This window comes from Leptonotus elevatus, chromosome 14, assembly GCF_054856555.1.
Source record: "Leptonotus elevatus isolate MCC_2025b chromosome 14, RoL_Lele_1.0, whole genome shotgun sequence".
NCBI lineage: Eukaryota > Metazoa > Chordata > Actinopteri > Syngnathiformes > Syngnathidae > Leptonotus > Leptonotus elevatus.
In genome coordinates, this window is record NC_141252.1 from 2,556,917 (window position 1) to 2,580,322 (window position 23,406).

The window sequence follows — 23,406 nt, forward strand, 5'->3', positions numbered from 1 at the left end:
AACCAGGGCCATGTTGCAAACAAGCTGATTTCCCCACAGTTCTAAACAGATTTGTGAATAATGACGAAACTTAGCTATATTCTAATGCTAATTGCTGCAAAATGGAAACAGATAACAAATATACCTGATATTTCCTGATGAAAGAGGAGAGAGACTCTAATCTGTCTTTTGGTAGGTTCCATGTTTTCATAGCAGTAGAACACAATATTCTGTGGGCCTTGCAAAATCAGTCAAAATCCAGTAAAACAGCCAGGAGCGAAGGGGGTTGCTTCAGTGAAATTGCTGCCAGTGAATGACTTCATCAGTTAATCAAAAAAACAGTCTTTTAAAACAGTCAAATGATCTGCCTGTAATTCATTTTCATTGTTATAGGAGTTAAATAATGAATTGGTTATCAAGATTTTTTGCTGTCAACTATCGGAATCGGCACCCGCCTCAAAAAATCCAAAATGGTCGGGCCCTAATAAATACAAAATAATTCCATGAAAACCAATGCCGTATGTATGCTAATTACTGAGCGTGCCTCGTTGCGCCACGTGTCCACGTATTCTCACGGCGCTGTGCATATGTTGCGCCGCAGGTGTTCCGTTGCCTTCCCTCCTCGCTGGTGCGCAACATGTCCGAGCTGGAGCAGTACCAGTCCAAGCCCGGCCTGGCCCAGACCGACCTGGCCCGCGCTCAGGAGGAGCTGCGCAAGATCCGCGGCTTCCTGGTGCAGTTTCCTCTGGACTTCCTGTCGGAGCAGAACCTCATGCCTTCGGTCGGGAGCAAGGAAGCCATGGTGCCCACCGAGATATGGACGTAGGACTTTGACAAGCCGGATACTTGGACGCTATCTCACGCTCTGCAGGGTTATTAAGGTGGAACAACCCGTCAAAAGCATGATGGGATGACACTTCCTGAGAAGCTTATGTTTTAACGACGGGACCAGCTCTTTGTTTAAGTGCAACCCATATTATGCTGAGATGGCGACGCATGCGTAAGCGGATCGGATGCATTTGGTTGCGTATGTGCTGCTGGGACACCAACGGGGTGGGAACCTTGAGGATGAGATCGTTTAGCATCGCCCATCTGTCTCGTACGTATGGTTTAGAATTTGGTAGCGAAATCTCTAGGACTAATTTGCTTTGGGTGGAGCGCTGGAAATGGCCAAAATGGCTGCCTCAAACCAAAATGCCAGACTTTGTCTGTCTATTTGGACATGAGTTTATGAGACTTTTTTTTTTTTGTGGGTCTTCTCATGATAGACTTGCCTACCAAGTTTCATGTTGCTAGGCTGAATTTTGAAAAACATTCTAAAGGGTGCAATCTAGTGAATACGGCCACTATGAACTACAATGAAAAACGTTTGTCTTTTTGGACTTGGATTCTTGATACTTTTTTGTGGGTCTCTTCATGATAGACATGCCTGCCAACTTTCATGTTGCTAACCCAAACTGGCCTTCAGGCTGAATTTTTTAAACATTCTAAAAGGTGCAATCAAATGAATATGGCCACAATTAACCAAAATGGCGGACTTTGTGTCTTTTTGGGTATGGGTTCTTGAGACTTTTTTTGTGGGTCTCCTCATGATAGCCTTGCCTACCAAGTTTCATGTTTCTTAGTCGAACTGGCTTTGGGGCCTGAATAAAAAAATAAATAAAAACATTTGAAAGGGGGCAGTCAAGTAAATATGGCCACTATGAACCAAAATGACTGACTTCCGTGTATTTTTGGACTTGGTTTTCTTGAGACTTTTTTGTGGGTCTCCTCATGATAGACATGCCTGCCAAGTTTCATGTTGCCAGGCCAAACTGACCTTGGGACAGATTCTAAAAGGTGCAATCACGTGAATATGGCCACTTTCAACCAGAATAGAAGACTTCTGTGTCATTTTCAGCATGGGTTCTTGAGATTTTTTTTGGTGGGTCTACTCATGACAGACATGCTTACCAAGTTTTGTGTTTGGTTAAGGAACTGAATTTTTAAGAACATTTCTGAATCTAAATATGGTCACTTTGAACCAAAATGGCAGACTTTTTTTGTGGGTCTTCTCACAATTGGCATGCCTACCAAATTTCCTGTTGCTAAGTAAATCAGGCTGAATTGATTTTGAAGGACTCCGAGATATAAATGACCCTAAAATATCTGCTTCGAATCAAAATGGCCAACTTCCTGTATGTTTTCTGGCATGGGTTCATGAAACTTTTTTGTCGGTCTACTCATGATAGAAAGGCCTACCAAATTTCATGTTTTGAAGTGAAACTGTCTTCAGTGGCTGAATTTGCTTGAAATGGCAAAAATGACCTTAGCATGGCCGCTTCAAAACAAAATGGCCAACTCTTTGTCTTTTTGGACATGGGTTCTTGAGCCGTTTTTGTGGGTCTACTCGTGACACAACATGTCTACCGCATTTCACGTTGGCTAAGGGAAAGAAGCGTTTGGGGGCTGATTTTTTTTTCAAAAGCTTTCACGGACCACTGCAGAGTGAAGCCCCTTGAAAACATTGAGCGCATTGCTATTATTTGAGCCACTCTAAACAACAAGGTTGTATGTACTTTGCCCTATTTTATGACATCATATCTTGACGCGTCATCCTGCTGAAATGGGAAAGTAGCAACCCAGTCAGAAGAGACAATCTTTCCTCATGTAATTTCATGTTTTGCTCTGCAGGTGGTGCTGGTTTCTTACAAGACAGCTTGAACTCTTTTTGTTTTCGTTTTTTGGGTCAAAACTCCCCTTCAGACATTTTAGAAAATGCTCCCTTTTAATTGACCTATTTTATTGTTATTAATATTTGTATTAATTATTCTGTGGGAGGTAATTTTGTATTGAAACATAACATTTCATATCTGAATGATCGTTGCCCTCCTCCTACCTTCCAATGTGAAAGTTAAGAAGCACTCATGTTATTTTCTAATGTTAGCAAGTAGAATATAAATGTATAAATATATACGTGTGAAACAATAACATCTGCCTTGACGATGCTGGAAAGATAAGTTCACGTTTCGTACTGGTAATAATATCTTCTTACACTAAATGTTTCTTGACTGGGACCATGGACTTTTTAATGTTCCAACATCCTGTTTTGCCTTTTACTATTTTAACCCGTACTGTACTGTGCTGACCTGTCAGCTGCCTGGTATTTTTTTTTTAGTTTCTATGATGTAAAAACCACAACTGTATCTAAATTCTATCTATCGGTCTGCTCTTGGTGGTTTTGTACAGTCCCGTGTGTAATCTACTCAAACTCACTGGGCTTACTTTAAATGGTGAACCAATAAAAATGATCACTTGTTCACACCAATGACACTTTGCATGAGTGTGTCGCTGAGATTGTCAGAAAAATAATGATTGAATAGCTATTCAAAATATTTGAATGTTTATTCAATTCAAAGTTATTTGCAAAATAACAGACAACTGGAAGGAGCTAATTACATAAAACGTGGGTTAAATAAATAATTCAATGCATATTGTAAATACAATTTTTTTTAATACAAATATTTGCTGTGTATTTAACTGTAATTGACATTTAACCAAATTTGATCTAATAATCAATAAAGAAATGCAATTAAATGTTAATTTTAATATTTCAACCAAATTTGAAATTTGCAGAATTTTAATGAAACATTAAAAAGCTCAACAAATTTAAATAAATACAACAAAATAAAATTATTTTCTGAACTGATCTTTTATAATGCTAAAAAAAACAATTTAACACCAATTAACATACGATTAAATATTTAATTATAATTACAATTTCTAAACATTTACAGTTCTCATTATTATTATTATCAATATTACTACTACTACTACTACATTATTTTTATGACATGTCACGTGACACTTTCAAAGTGCGGGACTCCCTGCCGCGCGGGCCTCCCCCCCCCCCCCCATCGTGTCCCTCCCCCTACCCCATTTTAGCCCCTCCTTTTCCGCTCTCCATCCGCTCCCGCTGTCTGTCTGTCACCTCACACCGAGCGGCGGCGGCGGCGGCGGCGGCTGGCAGTCACACGCACACGCCGACCCGCACGGCGACACATCCGGGCTCGCTTTCGCCTCCGTCCCGCCGACATGAACCGGGAAGTCGTCGCCAACGTCCTCCCCTCGCTTTAGCCGGAGGTGACTCGCAAACGCCGGAAGAGACATTCAACGCCAGGACCGCCAGCATTTCCTTGGATCTTTTTTTTTTTTGGAATGTTTTGAATTTTTTATTTTTTTGTTTGTTTCTTTTGGTGTGACTTGAGTCCTCCCGTCATGGCGAGCGACTCCCCGGCTCGGAGTCTGGATGAAATCGACCTGTCTGCTTTGAGGGTGAGGCAGTCTACATTCTACTGTTACTACTTTGGGTGCACCTGACTCTGGAACCAGCAGGTGCAATAAGCCAATGTTGTGGACTATGCAAGTGCCCCATCTCCAACTTGAATTAGGAAAGTAGTACTCTACGGTATTGCACTTTATAAAGACATTCGTTACATCGCTTCAGTTCATTGCGCCCGCCTTAGCCACCAGAGGGCAGCATAATACACTAACGCAGACACAAAAGAAGAAGAATTTCACAACTACTGTGACTGTAATATATATCAGTTGCATAAAAGGTCATAAGATCGCGACTATCGATGCTAAGTGTTAGCTCGTCAATGGCGTTTTCCTGTTATGTGTTTGTGTAACGCTAGCTTGGTCATTCTAAAGGCAAAGCTGTGTGGTTTTAAATACACAATATGTACTTTTCTTTGTTTTTCATGTAGAGGGGAGGAGCCATAGCAGTAAACTGCATGACTGTGGACTTTTTAAACTAAGTTTGTTCGCTATTGCTCTTGTACAAGGTGGTGGTTAGCATGAATAACCGGCTATAAGAGCCGTCCCATTAAAGCAACACTAAGGAACTTTCAGTTTATGTTTATTACGGCGGCACCATATGGACAAAAGTGGTAATGTTATGCCTGAAGGAAGACTACATTTCCCATGAGGACAAGCGCATTTGTATTTTTTTGTGTGGCAGTGTTCCTACCATCCTCCTCGAAGTTGCTTAGTGCCAGTAAAAAGGATACAGACCACCTCAGGCCATGGCAAAGGTACCATTCAACTAGTTTTAAGTTATGAAAATATTTTATTAAGGTTGAAAAGTTCCTTACTGGTGCTACTTAAATCATATTATAGCGATGCCGAGGCATCAACCTTCCCAGCATGCTTTGCAGCGCTCATTGTAAATGCTGGGCGCGCTTTATTGTGAGCGTGTGATGTTTTTGATGATGACAAAAGAATGTCTCAGTTTAGCGCTAACATTAGCTTTTTGAATTTAGTGGCGGTTTAGGATGTTTTTAGTTGTTGATACAATTCTACAGAAAAATACACCAGTAGGCAAATTAGTGGAGGTTCACTGTCATGCTAATAGCTCTGAAAGCCCAACTATTAGCGTCACTGTTAGCGGTAACATTAGCGTCACTGTTTGCTTCCGACCTCACTCAACATTAATTTGCGACGTTAGCTCAAATGGTAGCTTCCCATGTTTAAGTCAAAACATTTGTTTCCAAAACTAAGAGGGTGTTAGCCTGGCATCTTCGGTCCTTACAGAAAGTGTGTAAAGATCTGTTTTCGAGTTATGAGCAAAGTTCTACAAGTAAATTTGATAGTAGGTGAATCAGTGGAGGTTCCGTGTACGCTAATAGCCCAACATTAGCTTCTGACGCTAGCTCTGTTAGCTTTCAATGTTAGCATTAATGTTTACTTGGTAAGGTGACTTTTGTTGTTAAAAATACATCAATCAGGAGGGGTTCACTGTAATGCTAATAGCAACATGCTAATGCGCTGACAAGCTGCTGTACATACATAAATAAGCTACCCGAGCTAAGGATAGAAGCTTGGATGTTTGGTTCTGACGCATAGGCTGGCTTTTTAAACCCAAATAACAACAACCCCCCCCTTGCTCCTACACACACTGTCAGATGAGTGTATAGTCATCCACTGACTAGACAGGAAGTAGGTCAGCTGGGTCTGACGAGGGGGGGTTGGCGGGTAGGCTATGATGGGAAGGGGGTTGTGCGGTTTTTGCTTCTGTTTCTGTCTGCGCTCAAAGATGCAAAGAAACCGAGTGGATTTTGGTGTTTGCTGTCAGTGTTTTTCAGTTCCTCATGTTTTTTTTTTTTGTTTTTGTTTTTTTAACCTAGCATGGTGGCCTACTGGTTAGAACACCCGCCTCACTATTCTAAGGTTCTGGGTTTGAATCTCAGACCCGACCTGGCCTCTATACATAGGCGTGTGCTTACAAGGGAGCGACGGTGCGTCGAGCGTTAACCTCGGGCGCCGGCCGTGCCGCGGAGGCCGCGGCGAGATGAGAGGCGACACCTCCGAGGTGTTTTGAGTTTCCTCCTTGCACGTTCCCGGGCGTTTGATTGAAGCGCACCTCGCTGCAACAGATGGCCCAGCAGTGGGCGGTTCGTCGGCACACTTTGAGCGCAAAGCAAAAATAATGAACCAAAAAAATATACTTTGGGGGATTATTTTAGAAAAATAATGGAAACACGATGGTCTTTTTTCAAGATGGCTTTATCTCCGACTTTCCATGTTTGGAGACCCTCGCCCGCCCTCCAACCGCCCTCTCAATGCCTGCTGCCCACTGAGGCCGCATTCCTCGGCCCCTCGCACCGCAGACGCCATGGTAACGGGGCCACGGCAGTGCCCGGGGGCTTACACAAGGCTTATTCATGAATGGTCTATATACTGTATGGAAGTCTGTCCCCTCGTCCTCCCTCCTTCTCACTCAGCTGTCTCATCTCCACTTGACCCATTTCTAACTCACTTCCCACCACTCAGTAATGGACCACCAGATTCTGGATCACCAACGCGGCCTACAAGTTGAAACAAAAAGCACATTGGCCTTAAAGATGACTTTTTCTCACTGACCAGCATGGAAGGAGTCTAAATTGTTTATTTGTATTTTAGAAAATGTTGACGTCAATATTACCCCCCCCCTTTTTTTTTTTTTACTGAAAATGAATATCGGCTTCAAATATCGGTTATCGGCCTACTCGACTAATATTTGTCATCGGTATCGGCCCTGAAAAAAACATTAGGGGTTAACATAAAGTCAGATTTTTTTCCCCCCTCCCACAAAAAGTGTATGGGAGGGGTAAAAACAGGGCTTCACAATTAATCAAATTATAATTGTGATCACGATGTTGGATGCCGTAATTAAATTGTCCTGATTGACGGCGATATTTACGTTTAAAATGTGGGATTGGGGCGTATCAAATCAAGCACTTTCCCAGCCAGCCACCAGGGGGCAGACACACGCTTAAGCCCTCATTAAGTTGCCGTAATAACAAGCGAGTGCAAACTGCTGAGTCGTCGCAAGAGAAGAAAAAAACAACAAAAATTGCAATCGCAATATTGAATGAATGAATGAATAAAATTTATTTTGATCAGTCGTAAAAGAAGAAAAAATATCACTCACAAGGTCCATCATAAAAAAAAGAAAACCTAAGCCTAATTCAAATGAATGCTTCAAAGTGATTTCATGACCCGAATGAGACCCGACGTGGCAGGCAAACGCTGTCATGCCACGTTTTCTTGTAAATGTGTGATTAAGACTCGACTCCCGCGCGATGAATAATGCAGCGGCGAGGTGTGGGCGGGATGTGCTGGGAATTTAGACTCGTGCCGCATCAATTTTGTGTTCTAAGTGCCGACCCAATAACCACCACGGACCCCCCGGCCCCGCCGCCACCATGACTGCCTCCATCTTCTCAAGGGTCTCTAATTGAATCCGCCCCACTTGTGTGTAATTCACTTTCCGGAGAGACCAACAAGTCGACGGACCGCGCGCGCTACAAAACAGACGAGAGGAGTGATGATAACACGTTGGAATATTTGGTGACCTGTTTGGTAGGCACAGGCCAAATGTTAAAGTTAGGTAAGAATTAGCGAGGCGGGATTAAGGTTATGTTGAGCAATGAAACTCACTCGCGTAAAGTGGCTTTTGCAAGAACAGCAGACTTGCACTCTAAAAACCATTATTCATAATGGCCTCTCCCTAATACCTCCCCGGGACAAATTTCCCTTTTTTACAGTAAAAAAAAAAAAAAGACGCATGTGTCTTTAACGTAAGGTTCAGGCTCACGTTTAAGTCATTCACTGCCATTGACGGTTATAGACGTCATATATTCATTTGAACTATTTCTATTAGTTTAACATTTTTTTTCCATTTTTGTTAACAAGAGTATGAAAACCTAGGATTTTTTATTCTACAGATATAAAATTTGTGATTAATCGCAAGTTAACTCGTGAAGTCATGCAATTAATTACGATTAAACATTTTAATCGCCTGACGCTCCTAATTTTTTATAATCTTTTCTTTAATCGTGTCAGGCGATTAAAATTTTTAATGTTAAACTAATAGAAATAGTTCAAATGAACTTTTGACGTCTATAGCCGTCAATGGCAGTGAATGAGTTGAGGAAGTCGGTCAGTTTCTGAGTAAAATTGTTCAACCTCAGGTGAGTTTGACTTTTAAGTTTCTGTTGTTTTCATATAAGACTCGACTGATATTTTTGGGTGATAAGTTGTGCGATAGTTTTTGCATCACTTTCAAATTTTTGTGCTAATGATGTTTTTTTGCGACTTATTCAGAGATATGACAAATGTTGGTCAAATTCCAAATTTGTCATTGTCAGAGGACTTCGATTTCTTCTGTTTTACTCTTCAAAATTAGACTTCCTAACAAAAAACAAGCACTAAAAAACAGTCGAGTTTTATACGACTTTTCCAGAAAATTTTGATTGGTTTTCGAGTTGTGTGATTTTTTGTTTTTAATTTTTGTGCCACTTTAGAATTTTTTTCTGAAAATTATAGTTAGTTTTCCGAATTACTTTTTTTTGCAGCTCTTCAGGCAGCTTTCTGGAAAAATATTGGTTGAATTCCGAACTATTCAACCTCAGTGGTGTTGCCATGTTTTCTGTTTGCAGTTTTTTTGACTAGCATTTGGTGAGAATTTTCTGAAAATTAGATTTTCAGCTCAATTGTAGCATCACATTTTTTTTTTTTTCAAATTTGGTCAGTCAACACGATTAATTTCTTGACAGGACTTTTGAGGACTATTTTTCACCCCAAAAGTTTTTCAATGGTTCTTCTGCTGTTTTCTTCAAAATAATCCTCAATACAAACACCAATGTAAACTTTTATGTTTTTTGCCACGTTTAATTTTCCGGAAAATTGGTAACGCGAGGTTTTGATGGACTTGACCGTCCCTCTCATGCCTATTTTTCTCTCTCCCGGTATTCAGTTTGTGTTATTTTCCGGCTTCTAATTCAAGCATTATTGAGCAGCGTGATTCACTGGTTGCCGCTGAGGTCATGTGACTGGTCATGTGACACTGGGGTAATGCACAATGAGAAACGGGTGGATGGGGGGTGGGAATATTCCAAAGTGAGAGGCCATTTGTGCGAGGGGCCTATGAAAGATAAATGACGCCCGGCCCGGGTTGTATTTTTATCAGTAGGCCCGAGGACACGTACTGTATGAAGTGGAGCAGCATCAAATGAAAAAAAGCAAAAGAAAAAGCACCGTTCTGCGTAGCCATTCCAAGGTTAATGTTCCAGACCAAAAATCCGTGATATAGTAATAATCTATTTACATGAATAGAGTGGACCCCCGTATACTCGGGTTTTCGCACATTTAGCAATTCCTCGTCCACTTCAAACGAACTGTCAACGGTTCTCGTGGAAAGCAAAATGGCTGTTGTTTGTGTACTTTAGAGATTAGTGCTATCGCGGAGACTGAGGTTGAAATCTTGTATGCTCTGATAGCGCTCTCAAAAGCAAACTAGCCAGATAGCGTCGGGTGAACACTTAGCTTGGGCGTACGTTTTGTGCTCCGAGGCGTCATGTGGGCGTGCACCGCGAGACAGAAGGGAGGATGTACTTGAGACCGGTTTGTCTTTTCTTGCGTTTAGGACGCTGTGTAGGGGAGACAAAGAAGAAAAAGGGAAAGGGAAGAAGAAAAAGGAAAGATCCCTGACAGCTTGGCAGTTCTGCTGAGGCCTGCACAAACCCGTGGAGACAAAAGTGAGGAGAGGAGCATTGGGAAGCAAAAGAGGAAGGGACAGTAAATCTTTCAAATAAACACGTGCAGATGCAAGCTAAATCACATCCAATACAACAATGCTGCAACAATTTAATATTTTTTTATGAATAGTCTCAATGGTATTAAAATATCCAATTAAGCCTTTGTTTGGCCAACAATAAGGATATTTAGTAATAAAAAAAAAATCATTTACTGTTATGAGATCATTTTAAAAAAGTAATTGAAATTTAACAAACATAAATGCTGTGAAATCATTTAAAAATATATTAATAATCATTTAGAAAAATATATGAATAAATAAATGTTTGGCGATTAATTAGGCGATTACAATTTTTAATCGCATGACTTCACTAGTTAACTCTTGATTACTTACAAATGTTATATATGTTCTAAATGTACAATAAAAAATTCTAGGTTTTCATACTCTTGTTAACAAAAGTGGAAAAAAAATGTTAAACTAATAGAAATAGTTTGAATGAATTTTTGACGTCTATAGCCGTCAATGGCAGTGAATGAGTTGATACGTAAATGCTTATGCAACGTATGTATTATGATAGTTGACTCTACAATAATCGTAAAGACTTTTGTGACTTATCTCGAGACATGACAAATATTTATTTTTACTTTCAGAGTCACATTTTGGTTTACAGTCGTCATTAAAACAATCCTTTGGCGTTTACGCAGTGATGGAAAAAACACTGTTTATTTAAAAAGAATGATTTTTTTTAAAACAACAGCAACAACAACAAAAAACTCTTAAATTGACGACCCCCGTGAATGAGAGCCTCAGATGGACTTGTGAAGGAAGCAGAGACCGAATACCAGCTATTGTTGGAATGCCGTAGCAACGTGCACCAGATTGGAAGGGGGAGGTGTGTATTTGCGTGTGTGTGTGTGTGTGTGTGCGTGTGTGTGTGCTGGTGGTGGTAGAGGCCGGAGGCGGTTCAATGAGTTTGTCATACTTTTGAGTCCAGTCTTGGCAACCTGTTGTTGTGTATTTAAGCCCTGGTAGCGTGTCATCTTTATTAAAAACGTGCACTCGTTTGCTATGCATACCAAACGTGTGACAGTAAGTGGATCGCGCGGCGGCTAGGCTAACACGCTACTGGCAACCATTGGAAAAAGCCTTTAGCTTAGCGTGTTGGCGTGCAAGCGCTTGGCTAATTAACTGGCAACTCCAGAGGAGCTGTAGGGACTTTGGAGTGGGGGGGGGGGGCTCTCTGGTCGTAAAGCAGGAATGAGAAATGTCTTCTTGTGCTCATGGAACTCGACGAGAAACCGACGACGCTTCGGTTTTTACGTCCCGGCTGGGACACGAGTGATTCAATACCGCAATGGAGGTGAATGGAATGGCGAAACACAAAAGATGTGTACTCTGTTTCCATGTCTTAGCTGTGGACGGACCTTAGTTAGGGCTTTAATCACCACCAATCGCTTCTTTTACTTGACTATCTACTTTGTTGTAGTGAGAAATAACAAAAATAAACATGCACGCTAATGTTAGCTGCACGCCTTGCTGTTCCTTAGCTCTGGTCGGACCATATTTCACCTTAAGTTGCCACCAATTGCCTCTATTACATAGCTACCCTCTGAACTAAAAAAAAAAAAAAAAAAAAAGCCGACATGCTAATGCTAGCATAACCTGTTCCCGAAATTGCCATCTTTTTTGTTGTGAAAAATAACAGAAGTAAGCACACCTGCTCCTGTGTATCAATCACCTCTTTCCCACTGTTTCCTAAAAGAGGGTTACCCCAAGTTGGCGCTTGTTCCCCTGCCTTAGCTCTAGAGTCCAGACTGGTTTTAGTGACCCTAAATCGTCACCAATCTTGTCTTTTCCATGTATGTCTGTTATTACTGTTAGAAGAGACCTGAACACCAATTGGCCCTTTTCCACAACTGTCGTTCCTGCAAATGACAAACAGAAACACTCACCTCATCTTTTTTCCCGTATCTTAGCTCTAAATTATTTTTGCCCTGAATCACCAGCAATCGCCTCTTTCTTTGTCAACCTTCAATTATTATTGCTGGGAAAGACAAACACAAAACAAACATTTAAACTTTTTTTTCAACCCGAGGAGACCTCACCACCAATCGGCCCTTTTCAGTGGCTCACCACCAATCGGCCCTTTTTTCCATGGCTCCCTTCTTCTGTGTCTTAGCTGTGGATGGAGCTTAGTTCACCCTACATGAGCACCAATCGCCTCTTTTCCACTGCTACCTACTATCGACCACAAGTTGAGCTTATTCCCGTACCTTCCCTAAATCGCCACCAATCACCCCTTTTACCTGTCTACCGATCGATAATGCTATTGCTGGGAATGACAAAACCGAAAACACATGCTACCATTTTTAAATAAAATCTGAGGAGGGACGACACCACCAGTCGACCCTGACAACATGAAAATGACTGCCAAACTTTTGAGACCCCCAATCTAATGGTCCTAATCGTGACGCAATGTTCTTGTCTGTCTTCCCAGGACCCCGCTGGTATATTTGAGCTTGTGGAGCTGGTGGGAAATGGCACCTACGGGCAAGTGTACAAGGTAAGACCATGTCCTTTGTGTGTGTGTCGGGCTGATAGGGGAAGTGTGGACGCGCAACACAGGAAGTGGCTGCGCTCAGCTGTTACCGTGTCGCAACGTCGCGGCGGTTCAAATCTGCTGCGTGGATGAAAGTCACAGCTCATTTACTGGCTGACATTCAGCGACTATGCATTACCCAGAGTGCCGATGGCAACAGCCTGTTAGCCCGTGTCCTCGCTTTCCTCCCATTGGCTGACTTGCGCTGTACCATAAAACGAGTCCGACGAGTCAATGTTGGAGCTGGAAGGACGAAATACTATCTAAGTGGTAACTGACACTGAAGTGGAATTTTTTTTCTTCCCTTTTTGACATTGAATACACTGGGTAGGAAAAAACATGTAATAACATTCATTAACTCATTCACTGCCATAAATGCATTTTCTAAAAAGATTATTAAAAATTTGGGGCAAGAGGCGATTACATTTTTAAATTGTAATTAATCGCATGACTTCACTAGTTAACTCACGATTAATCACAAATTTTATACCGGCTCTAAATGTACAATACATTTTTAACAAAAGTAGGGAAAAAATGTTAAACTAATAGAAATAGTTCAAATGAATTTTTGACGTCAATGGCAGTGAATGAATTACAAAAAAAAAAGAAGAAAATATAAAAAATTTGGGCCATCGGGCGATTAACTCATTCACTGCCCTTCACGTCAAAAATTCATTTTAACTATTTTTATTAGTATAACACTTTTTTCCCACTTTTGTTAACAAGAGTTTGAAAACCTAGAATTGTTTTATTGTATTAAAACCGATATAAAAATTGGGATTAATCGTGAGTTAACTAGGGAAGTCATGCGATTAATTACGATTTACACATTTTTTAAACAATCTTTTCTTTAAAAAAAAAAAGATTATTAAAAAAATATCATAAATTAGGGGCATCAGGCGTATAAAATTTGTAATCGTAATTAATCGCATGACTTCACTAGTTAACTCGCGATTAATCACAAATTTCATATCTGTTCTAAATGTACAATAAAAAAATTCTAGGTTTTCATACTCTTGTTAATAGAAGTGGGGAAAAAAATGTCAAACTATTAGAAATAGTTCAAATGATTTTTTTACGTTTATAGCCGTCAATGGCAGTGAATAAATTAATAATCTAAGATTGAATCCCCAAACTACATTGTCACCTTTCCACTCATTTCCTTTGCTTGATTGTTTATAGGACTAAATTATTGCGCAAACAAGCTGCAGATAAAAAAATACAAGCGGCGGCACTGGAGCAAAAAAAAGAAAAAAGAAAAGCAGTCTATTTTCAAAACGCTTACAAGGATCCGTCTCGGCCCCCATAAACCCGAAGAGGATCATCATCCTGTGAGCAGCTCAATCTGAGAGTGTGAGAAGATAAATTGACCTTCAGTCTGGCGGGTATTAGCCGAGTGGAACGCTGCCGCCGCTGAGCCATTTTTAGACGCTTTGTGTGTGAGAAAAGGAATATACTAGTTTTAATGATCTCAGTAGAGATCAATGGAATGTCTAAGTTGATGGAAGAGCCTTTGATTGGCTGGAAACACTACACTAGAAATCTGCCTGCAAAATTGATGTTTGAATTCTAATTCGTCTGTTTATTTTCCTAGACAGACACACGCGCGCTCGGCCTAAAAACGGGCGCGTCTTCATTTTCGTGCCATTGCTTTACTTGATTACTTAAATCAAAACCGAATTTCCTGATTCAGGTGGCTTTTCATTACACGATTATAAGGGCGGTTTCAGTTTTTTACGTGACGTTTGAGGCCCTGTAATGCGACGTAAATAGCTGCCATTATGTTTGCCTGCGAGTAAGAGATAGCAGCTATGTGCGTGTAGTTCAAAGATACGCATCTGCTCCTTTCCATTCCGCGCTCTCCGCACAAGCGTCTGATCTGAGATCATTTGAGCTTTCCTTCCTCATCCCCCGCTCTATCCATTCACCCCGCTATCAATAAGTAATCACATTTTTTTTCTTTTCCTTTTACCATTTTTGGGGGGGTTGAAACCTCCCTTGTGAGCAGTTCTTGAGGGAGCAGCCTGCGGGGCCTCACAGTGTGAACGTATGTACAGTATATAAATGGATGGATGGATTCCGCTGGCTGCTCTAAAAGGCCCGTAAATAGAGAACACGGGTAATGCTGAATAATTAAAGGCTTTCTCCATCTTGCGCTCTCCCGCTCGTACTTTCTCATCTCGTTTCTGCCGCAACACCTCGTAGTCAACGCCTTCTCACAAGAAAGGGAATCGCGCAAATGTTTCATCATGGGATGAATGTTCGGTGGTGGAGAAGCTACATTTTTCAATACGAATGTTATACGGAGTATGAAAGTCGCACTGAAAAAGGGGGGAGTACGACAAGATAATTTTCAGCTGTAAAAAGTTAGTATTTTGTCCAGAATTAATTGGATAACTACATTATTTTTTTATACAATTAATACCTTTATACAATTAATACCTTTAAAAACTAATTTTTTCCCCAAGTGCTGTTGACTTAAGATGACATCACCTGTGCTGAGGAAGTAGGTAACGACCAATCATGGCTCAGTTGTTTTCTGGGTTTGGTCAGCAAACTGGTGATAGCCATGATAGGTCGTTACCTACTTCCTCAGCACAGATGATGTCATCTTCAATTGACAGCAAGTGGAAAAAATTGTTTTTAAAGGTATTAATTCTACATGAAAAATAAAGTTATCAAATTAATTCTGGACAAAATATTAACTTTTTACTGCAGAAATGGCTCAGTGGGCCAAGTATCCCTTTAAGTTTTTTTTTAAGTTACAAACTTTATGGGAAAATAAAATATAGCAAGATTAGTCCTGATTTTTAAAGGTCAAAGTAAATCATTTTTTTGTTAAGAAAATAGTCTTTTTAAAACAGTTGTGTCTTGTAACGAGTATAGAAAATTGCCATATTGCCAAACTTTTTTAGAAAAAGTAATTTTATCACCCAAAAATATTTTGGGTGAAGAAAATAATTTTTAAATAAAAAAAAAGTATTTTTTATTTTTTTTTTGTCACAATCTTTTTTCGTTTAGAAAAATTTTAATTTACATTTTTTTTACCTACGTTTTTGAGAAAATAGTCATATTTTGTTACATATACTTAAGTCATATTTTGAGAGGACAAAAGTGTTTTTTGAGAAAATAGTAAAAAAAAAATTGTAAGAATTTTTTTTTTCATTTTCTTATAAATTTTTGGGGTGAAAAAATCATAATTTTTTGACCAGAAAATATTTATGTCAAGAAAATAGTTGTTTGTATTTATTTATTTAAAAAAAAACATTTTTAGAAATTGTTTATATATTTGTTCACATTTTTAAAGGGAAAATAGTCTGATTCTTCCACAACTTTGCGAGAATACTCTGCTCATGCGTTTTAGTCCAAAATGCCTTGAGTGGGTGAGAACAGAAGATGTGGCGATGGCCCGAAACGCAGTGCGACTCCCCCGGCAAAACGACTTATTGATCGGCTAATTGATTAATTAATTCCCGCGGGAAAAAGTCATCTTTTGCCCTTGATGGCTCCAAGGGCGAGTGGCGAGTGGCCAGCACGAGCGATCATGTCTGGCTGCCATGTAGGATGCCGCCTCTCACCTTAAGCCGCGTGCAAAATCATGTCGGCCTCTCGTGTGCCGGTCGTTTGCATATTTTGCACGCTTTCTTGACATGTTATGTGAGAGCGACAGGGTAGAAAGAACAGCTGTGTGTCCTCTATTTAGTGGCAGGAAGGTGATGTGTGCTCAGGTCTTTTTGAGCAAGAATCACGCTGGTCCACATTGGCAGTGATGAACAGAGAATTAATAGTATTGAATAACTAACGGTAGCCAAGAAGTAACAGTCATGAAGAAGTAGCAGTAACGAAGTAGTATTGAAAAAGTTACAGTAACAAGTACAGCATGAGCGCAAAAAGTAACAGTTGTGAACATTCTACAGTTTTTTCCAACAGTAGAATTTTGTTGTTGTTGTGAACTTTGAGTAGCAGCGGTGAAGATGTAACAGAAATAAAAAATAAAGGACACTCGTAAAAATGTAACATTAGTGCAGAAGTAACAGTAGCGAAGAAGTTAGAGTAATAAAGAACTAATAGTATTGTTGAAGTAACACCAGTGGGAAAAAAATAACACTGGCAAAGAAGTAACAGTAACAGTCATAAAAAAAGTAACATCGTCAGCAAAGACGTAACAGTGACAATAGGAAAGAAATTACAGTAGCGAAGAATTGGCAACAATAGCAATCACGCAACCGTAATGAAAACGACCAAAGACGCAACAGTAGTGGTAAAAGTTACAGTAAAGAAATAGTAACACTTGGGAATATGGTAAAGAAGTGACAGTAACGAAGAAGTAGCAACAATAGCAAACAAGTTACAGTAACAATAGCGAACACGTAACAATAACAAAGAACTTTGAGTGCCAATGAAGTCGTAGTAACAAAGCAAACAAAGAATGAAAATGTAACGGTAACAAAGAAGTTACAGTAATGAGGGCGCAGTAACGATAGCAAAGACGTCGGAATGTAACAGTCGGGAAAAAGGAACAGCAACAACAAAGGGTATCAGTCTGACTGATGTGTTCAATGTGTCATGTTTTTTTTTTTTTTTTTTTACACTTGTACTTCCTATACATGAATATGACAATACTCACGTCGAAAAATGCATCCATAAACAACACTTTTGTAATTAGATGCTGCCATCGAACACCGTTGGAATGGCAAGCAACAACTTCTTGTTGACAACAATCGCATCCGTCCGCCTCTTGAAGTCGACTGACACCGTGTCGTTTTCCCGCCCCCGCCCCGCTGTCGCGCTGTTCTTCCACACGTTGGCACACGCCTGAACACACACTTCAATCTCCCGAGTCCTTATGAATGAGCCCTGAACCGTGACCGAGGTGGATGCTGCTTGTTACCGTGGGAACGGCAGATGTGGCCGTTCCGCTGCGACACGCACGCACACGCGCGCACCTGGCAGCGCATTCATTAGCCTACATCCTCCCTGCCGCTGTTTTACCCAAGGCCACGCGCCCCACTTACCCACAATGCACTGCGCTGCCGTCACCCAGTCATTTGGCCGTGCCTGATGTCAACAAGGAGACCAGATCAAACATATTATTAATGGACCTTAAGTACGAGGGGTGGGAATCTTTGAATGTCTCGATTTTTGGGTGTGCGTTTCGATTCAGAATCGATTTTCGATTGAGAGCGATTTTTGATTTGATGGACTGATTTTTGCTCATGCTAATTAGTGCGCTTCTCGCGGCACTTTTATCACTCAAAAGAACGGCTCCACGCTGCAAAAAAACAACAACAACTTTTATTGGAATAACTTGATCGTGACTTTTTCCTTCTACTCTCTAATGTGGCTTAACAGTGTATCAGACCGCGTGGAACCACACTGCCCCTCAGTGGCCAAATCGGGCACAACATGAACAGCGCTCCCAATAAAAGCACACATAAACAAAGAGAAGACAATATAAAAATAATTGAGATAAAATCGATTTTGGGACATTTCAAATCGATTCTGAATCGTACTAAATGAGAATCGCGATTCTTATGAGAATCAATTTTTTTTTTGGCACACCTCTATTAACTAATGTTAGTTCTTTAGTTGAGTTCTTTCTTCTTATTTCTGTGGCGCTCTTATGGCTTCTTCACTCCAGTTTTTTTTCTTGTTTGCAACTCTAACTTCTTCCCAATCATGGCCAGGCGTCCCCATGCTAGCGCGTACGCAACTTGCAGCTCTGTTTCTCGCCCCGCTCACCTCCAATCTGTACCATAGAGTAGCAAGCAAGCCGACCCCTTATGTTTGACCTCCGGCGCCACGGGAGCGTGACGCCAGTTGCGGCGAAGACGACCACCGCGCTTTCGGCTTGCTCGCCGCCGCCCCCCTTTCCTCGTCTTCTCTCCGCTCTCCTCTCATTTGTCTATTTTGCCCGGCCTGGGTACGTGGGTACGACGGAGAAAGCGTTTTGTCATTATCTTCTGGCATCGGGGCAGGTTGACTCCAAGTGAGGGATAAGTGGATAAGTGGATGGGTCAGTTACTAAGTGAGTGAATTAGAGAGGGAGCGCACTTGTGACCCGCTGTGTGTAAACGAGTTAGCGAGTCAGTGATGCAGTACCTTGGTCGAACCGCGCTGGGAAAAGCACACGGGGATGTTATCCTAAAGCTAATTGCTCAAGTAGCTCATGTTAGCTTCTGTCACGTCTGCGTTACAGATACTTCTTTGGTACGGTTACATCTTCAACTGCTGTTACTTGTTCACGACATCCATCCGTCCATTATTACTACTTTATTTCGCCGTTGCCGTTTTTCCCTTTCTTGTTTCTCTTAACATCGTTGCTATGGTTACGATTCCCCTTCTGTTGTTTGTTAGCCACTGTTACTTCTTCGCTACTCATGTCCGCCTCATCGTTACATCTGAGCAGTTGTACTTCGCCACCACTGATGGTACTTGATTACTGTCATCTTCGCTACTGTTACTTCTTCACTACTCCTACTTTGCAGCGCTTGCTTGTTTGTTTGTGTTTTTCTCCTGTTACGTCTCGTTACATCTTTACGACTAGTACGTCTTCTTTGTAGCTTCATCATGGCTACTACGTTGCTACTATTACTTGTTCAGTACTCTTTCGTCGTTGCTACTATAACGCTTACTACTGTTGCATCTTTGCGAATTTGACTTCTCCACCCCTGTTGCTATTTATGACCGTTACTTTTTCTCTGCTGTAACTTTTTCACGACTCCGTCCTTTCTACTTTACTCCTTCGCTACTCTTTGTAACTGTTACTTGTTCATGGCTAGCACTACTACTGCTATTTCATTACTATGACTTTTTATCTGCTGTAATTTTTTTGCCCGCTTGCAAATTAAAGTCTACGTGATTGCGATTGATCATCGCTGCACCAAATCCTTCGCCGAGAGCTCAGATCAGCGCGTTTGTCTAACGCCGCAATTGCGCATCCGTCGGCTCGCTCATGATCTTGGCCGCGGCGAGCAGGCGCGGACGGCAAAGCAAGCGAGTCCGCATCACGGCCCGCTGACGGATTACGGTTTCGGGAGGCTTTCGCCGATAACGCAATTAACACATGCCGATTGCCGCACCTGTCGCCGTCAATAAAAAAAAAAAAAAGCCTCCGGACCTGCCTTTACACGCCGTCGCTTTCGTCTTCCTTCAAAGTCTCTTCTCGTCTTCCATATTGTCCACAGATCTCCTTTTTTGAACGCATCTCTTTCCCTCTCCTTCCCGTGAGCCGCCTCGGGCCGCCTCTTGTGTTTCCTTGGCGGTATTAGATTGGAATGGAGGCCTTTGTCACTTTTATTTACTGCCTCACTGATTCCACAGCAATGTGTGCGTGACTGTGTGTTTACTGGCTGTGTGCGTGCGTGTGCGTGCGTGTGTGCGTGTTGTTGGGGGAGATTGCGGGTGTCTTTAACTGCGGCGAGGTGTGCTCGCCACTTTGATTGCTCCCTTATTTCTTTGTGTTCCGTGAGGCAGAACTGTGTTTTTGGGCCATTCGTTTGCCGAAAGTGGCCGTAATTCCCAGCACCTGCTGCAAAGCATGATGGGAGTGAAGGTCAACGGAGTTCAGTATTGACGCTGCGGGGGTGAAGGCTGAAACATTGCTGTCACATCTCGGTTGCGCTCAGATGAGTTTTGGCCTGTTTTCCTGTCTAAGAATCGGATGAAAAGTCTACCTTACCTCGGCTGGTTGGGCTTTTGCGTTGGCAAGAGCGGACACGGCGAGCTCGCTCAAGATGCAAGTTGTTGATTTCATTGATAAGTGCCATAAAGAACATGTTTGTAAAGGACATTATTTCAAATTGACAATACAGAAAATGCATAAATTGATGATGATTCGGTTGCCGTTTTTTTTCCAATAACATGGAATGGATGGATTTCCAAGAGTCAATGTTTTACTTTGAAGAGAATCATTCGACTTAATGATGATACAATTTGAAAATATTTAATGTTAGTTTAAGGTTGTCCGAGGATTTCGACAATTTATGTTAAACGGGGTTTCAATGATTCATCTGTTATCAAAAGGATTATGGATTAGTTTGATAATCGATTACTTATCGATTAATGTGTTTCTGGTTTGAGTTTTGAGAATGTAGAGCGAGATAATGACAAAATCTAATATTTTTAGAGCTGAACAGTACTGTTTGGATTGTTTACACTTCTCCAGGAACTGCTAGGTACTTTTTCTTATACTACGTGTCACCCTAGACGCCGTAATTTTTTCATACCTACGTGGTCACTGCATTCATCAACATGTGATGCTACGTTTGTCTGAAGGGCTAGCCGACATTACCTAGCCTTGATGCTAATCAAATTGTCCAGATAGTCGTCATGCGTTGTCTTGGTTACTTGTTGTCTTTTTCCTCGGTTGGTCATAGCAAGCTAACTGCTACATCGAAAAATAATGCTAGCAACTGCATCATAACTCTGTAAACAATTAGCGCATAGCTAATGCAGTCTTATTGTGTTTCAGCTAACGACAAACGTTTTCACAGCTGAGTGCTAATAATTTGCCGATATACTAACGTTGCCATGTCAACAGGCCCCGCCCGAGTTTAGATGCCGTTGAGCAAATTTGGTCTCATGTTTTTGTTTGTATGCGTGGATTACCAGGATGGCACAGATTAGGATTAGGATTAGGATTAGGGCCTAACCCACTTCCTCTTCTTGACAAAGAGTTACTCGCTGACAGTTTAGCGAGCGTTCATTCATGTTTTTCCATTTTCTGGGTCATCGTGTGTAATCACGGACCTGAAGGAGGAAGTTTAGCATATCTCATGAGAATTCAATGTGTTTTGCTTTTTGTAACTCATTTTCTACACTTGGCTGTTAGGAATGTTGCCTGTATCGTTCATAAACGTTTAATGATGGTGACTGTGACGGATTAATCATATTTGAATGATTCTGACTGAAACTATTTTAGTATCTCAATTGCTATCCTGTAACTTTGTTGAAATCACTTCACAATGAGCAGCACTTTGTGAAATAGTGAACAATTGATCATAATATAAAAATGTTGTTCAATGTTTGTTGCCTCTCCCAGTTGAGTGCTAAACATCAAACCAAGAAAATTGTGCCGCAACCAAACAACAATGCCTTAAGAATGGCCCGCCATCTTAATGCTAACAAATAATGGAAAAAGCCATTGACATGATAATGCTAAGGTTTTAGTCGGATGCAGTGCATAGTGAACCGCAAAAACATGCCTAACCTATCAATCAATATTGACATTTTTAATGTAGTTCATCATTTAAATGTAGTATTGTTTGTAATTTATTGCAGTTTATTAACAACGATATAATAAAATATTAAATGAAATGCATTTTTAAATTTTTGGTCTACTAAGGTTTTTAGATTGATTTTATTTCCAGCAAATCAATTAACAAGTTATCAAATGAGATAAATTTATTAAAATATGACAATGAATACATTAATTTGAATGCAAACATTTCAAGAAAATGCCAGTACTTGTGGGCCAGATTAAAGATTAGAGCGTACTGTGTGTACCCACCACGGTGCCAACCACCAACCCGCCATTAAAAAAAATGTTTTTCCCGTAATCTGTCCCCTTGAAGGGGCTCATGTGGAAAAATGGAGTTCGAAGCCAGAATGGGAATAAACAAGTCAAAATTTCTCGCCGTACAAAAGTCAGTTCCCGTGCTTCCTCTTCTGTCTCCGTCCTTCCTTCCTGTCCTCTGCATCACCTCGCTTCCTATCCCATGCGAGGGCACCGGTCTTGTGTATGCATGTGCGTGCGAGTGTGTGTGCGTGTGCGCTTTAAGTTTCATGCACAGCCAACACTGTTGCTAAGCTACCACAGGAAGTGTCCTGCATAGTAAATGTGTCCTGGTGATGGTGTGTGTGTGTGCGTGCGTAATTGACTTGGCAAGGGCACGGACGGTCGTGCACATCAACAATCAAAACACACAATCTCACACACACCGACACACACACACACACACACTGATATCCAGCAGCAGGTTATATTAAGGCAGTGGCAGGAATCCCAGTCGCGCTGAAGTCAAGCCTCAAGCTGGAAACGATGAAGAAATCCTTCTTATATATGCGTGTGCGTGCGCGTCTACGTGCGAGCTATCCTTAACCTTCGGCTCACTATAGTGGCAGGACACGTCGTAAAAGTGAATCACCGCGCGCACGCACCCAAGTTCATCTTATGCATCCCATGGTGTGCGCGCACACACACACACACACACGTGCTACCACACTTCATCATTGTGACGCGTTCATGTACTTCTATGCAGTGGGTGTACAAATAAGGAATGAATTTCATACAAATAGAAGTAATACTGTGCATGTGACATATTGTACATAAGAATAACAAAACCCTAACCCTTTCCAGGCGAACCCCTGCTCGAGATTTTGTCCAATTGCTCCCACATTTTAGCCAAGTATATTAGACAGACGGACGATGCTGAATTGTGAAACATTTTAGTTTTCATCATGGCCTATTTTCTCAGATGAAAAAAAGCCATGATGAGGAAGGTGAAGGATTAAAAAAAAAAAAAAAAAAAAAAAGCTCCTGTAAGGGGGAGCACAGTATGGATTTGGAAAAAAAAAAAAAAACCTCAGCAAACAGGCGCACGTGAATACACAACAGAGAAACTGGAATACAAACACATGTGGGCGTGTATTGGGCGGGGAATGATGGAGCCCGTATGCACCGAGCAGGCGTTTGCAGCCATAAGCCGCCTCCCAGGCTGCTGCGCTGCAACAGAGGAAGCAACGGGAACGGATCCGTGGCGGGAAG

The 23,406-nt window shown here is 41.2% G+C and overlaps 2 protein-coding genes across 19 annotated transcripts in view; both read left to right on the forward strand.

Annotated features, from left to right (window-relative positions):
- The window catches only part of pld1a (phospholipase D1a), a 29,416-nt gene extending 26,127 nt beyond the window's left edge, over nt 1-3,289 (forward strand). For both annotated transcript variants that reach the window (XM_086094918.1, XM_086094919.1), the window contains one exon: nt 581-3,289. In XM_086094918.1, coding sequence (XP_085951044.1) covers nt 581-805 — 225 coding nt within the window. In that variant the 3' untranslated portion in view covers nt 806-3,289. The remainder of the gene's footprint in view (nt 1-580) is intronic.
- A 650-nt stretch (nt 3,290-3,939) lies between these two features.
- LOC147162562 (traf2 and NCK-interacting protein kinase-like) overlaps nt 3,940-23,406 on the forward strand; it is a 59,512-nt gene continuing 40,045 nt past the window's right edge. For all 17 annotated transcript variants that reach the window (XM_086094611.1, XM_086094614.1, XM_086094612.1 and 14 more), the window contains exons 1-2: nt 3,940-4,293; nt 12,537-12,602. In XM_086094611.1, coding sequence (XP_085950737.1) covers nt 4,237-4,293; nt 12,537-12,602 — 123 coding nt within the window. In that variant the 5' untranslated portion in view covers nt 3,940-4,236. The remainder of the gene's footprint in view (nt 4,294-12,536; nt 12,603-23,406) is intronic.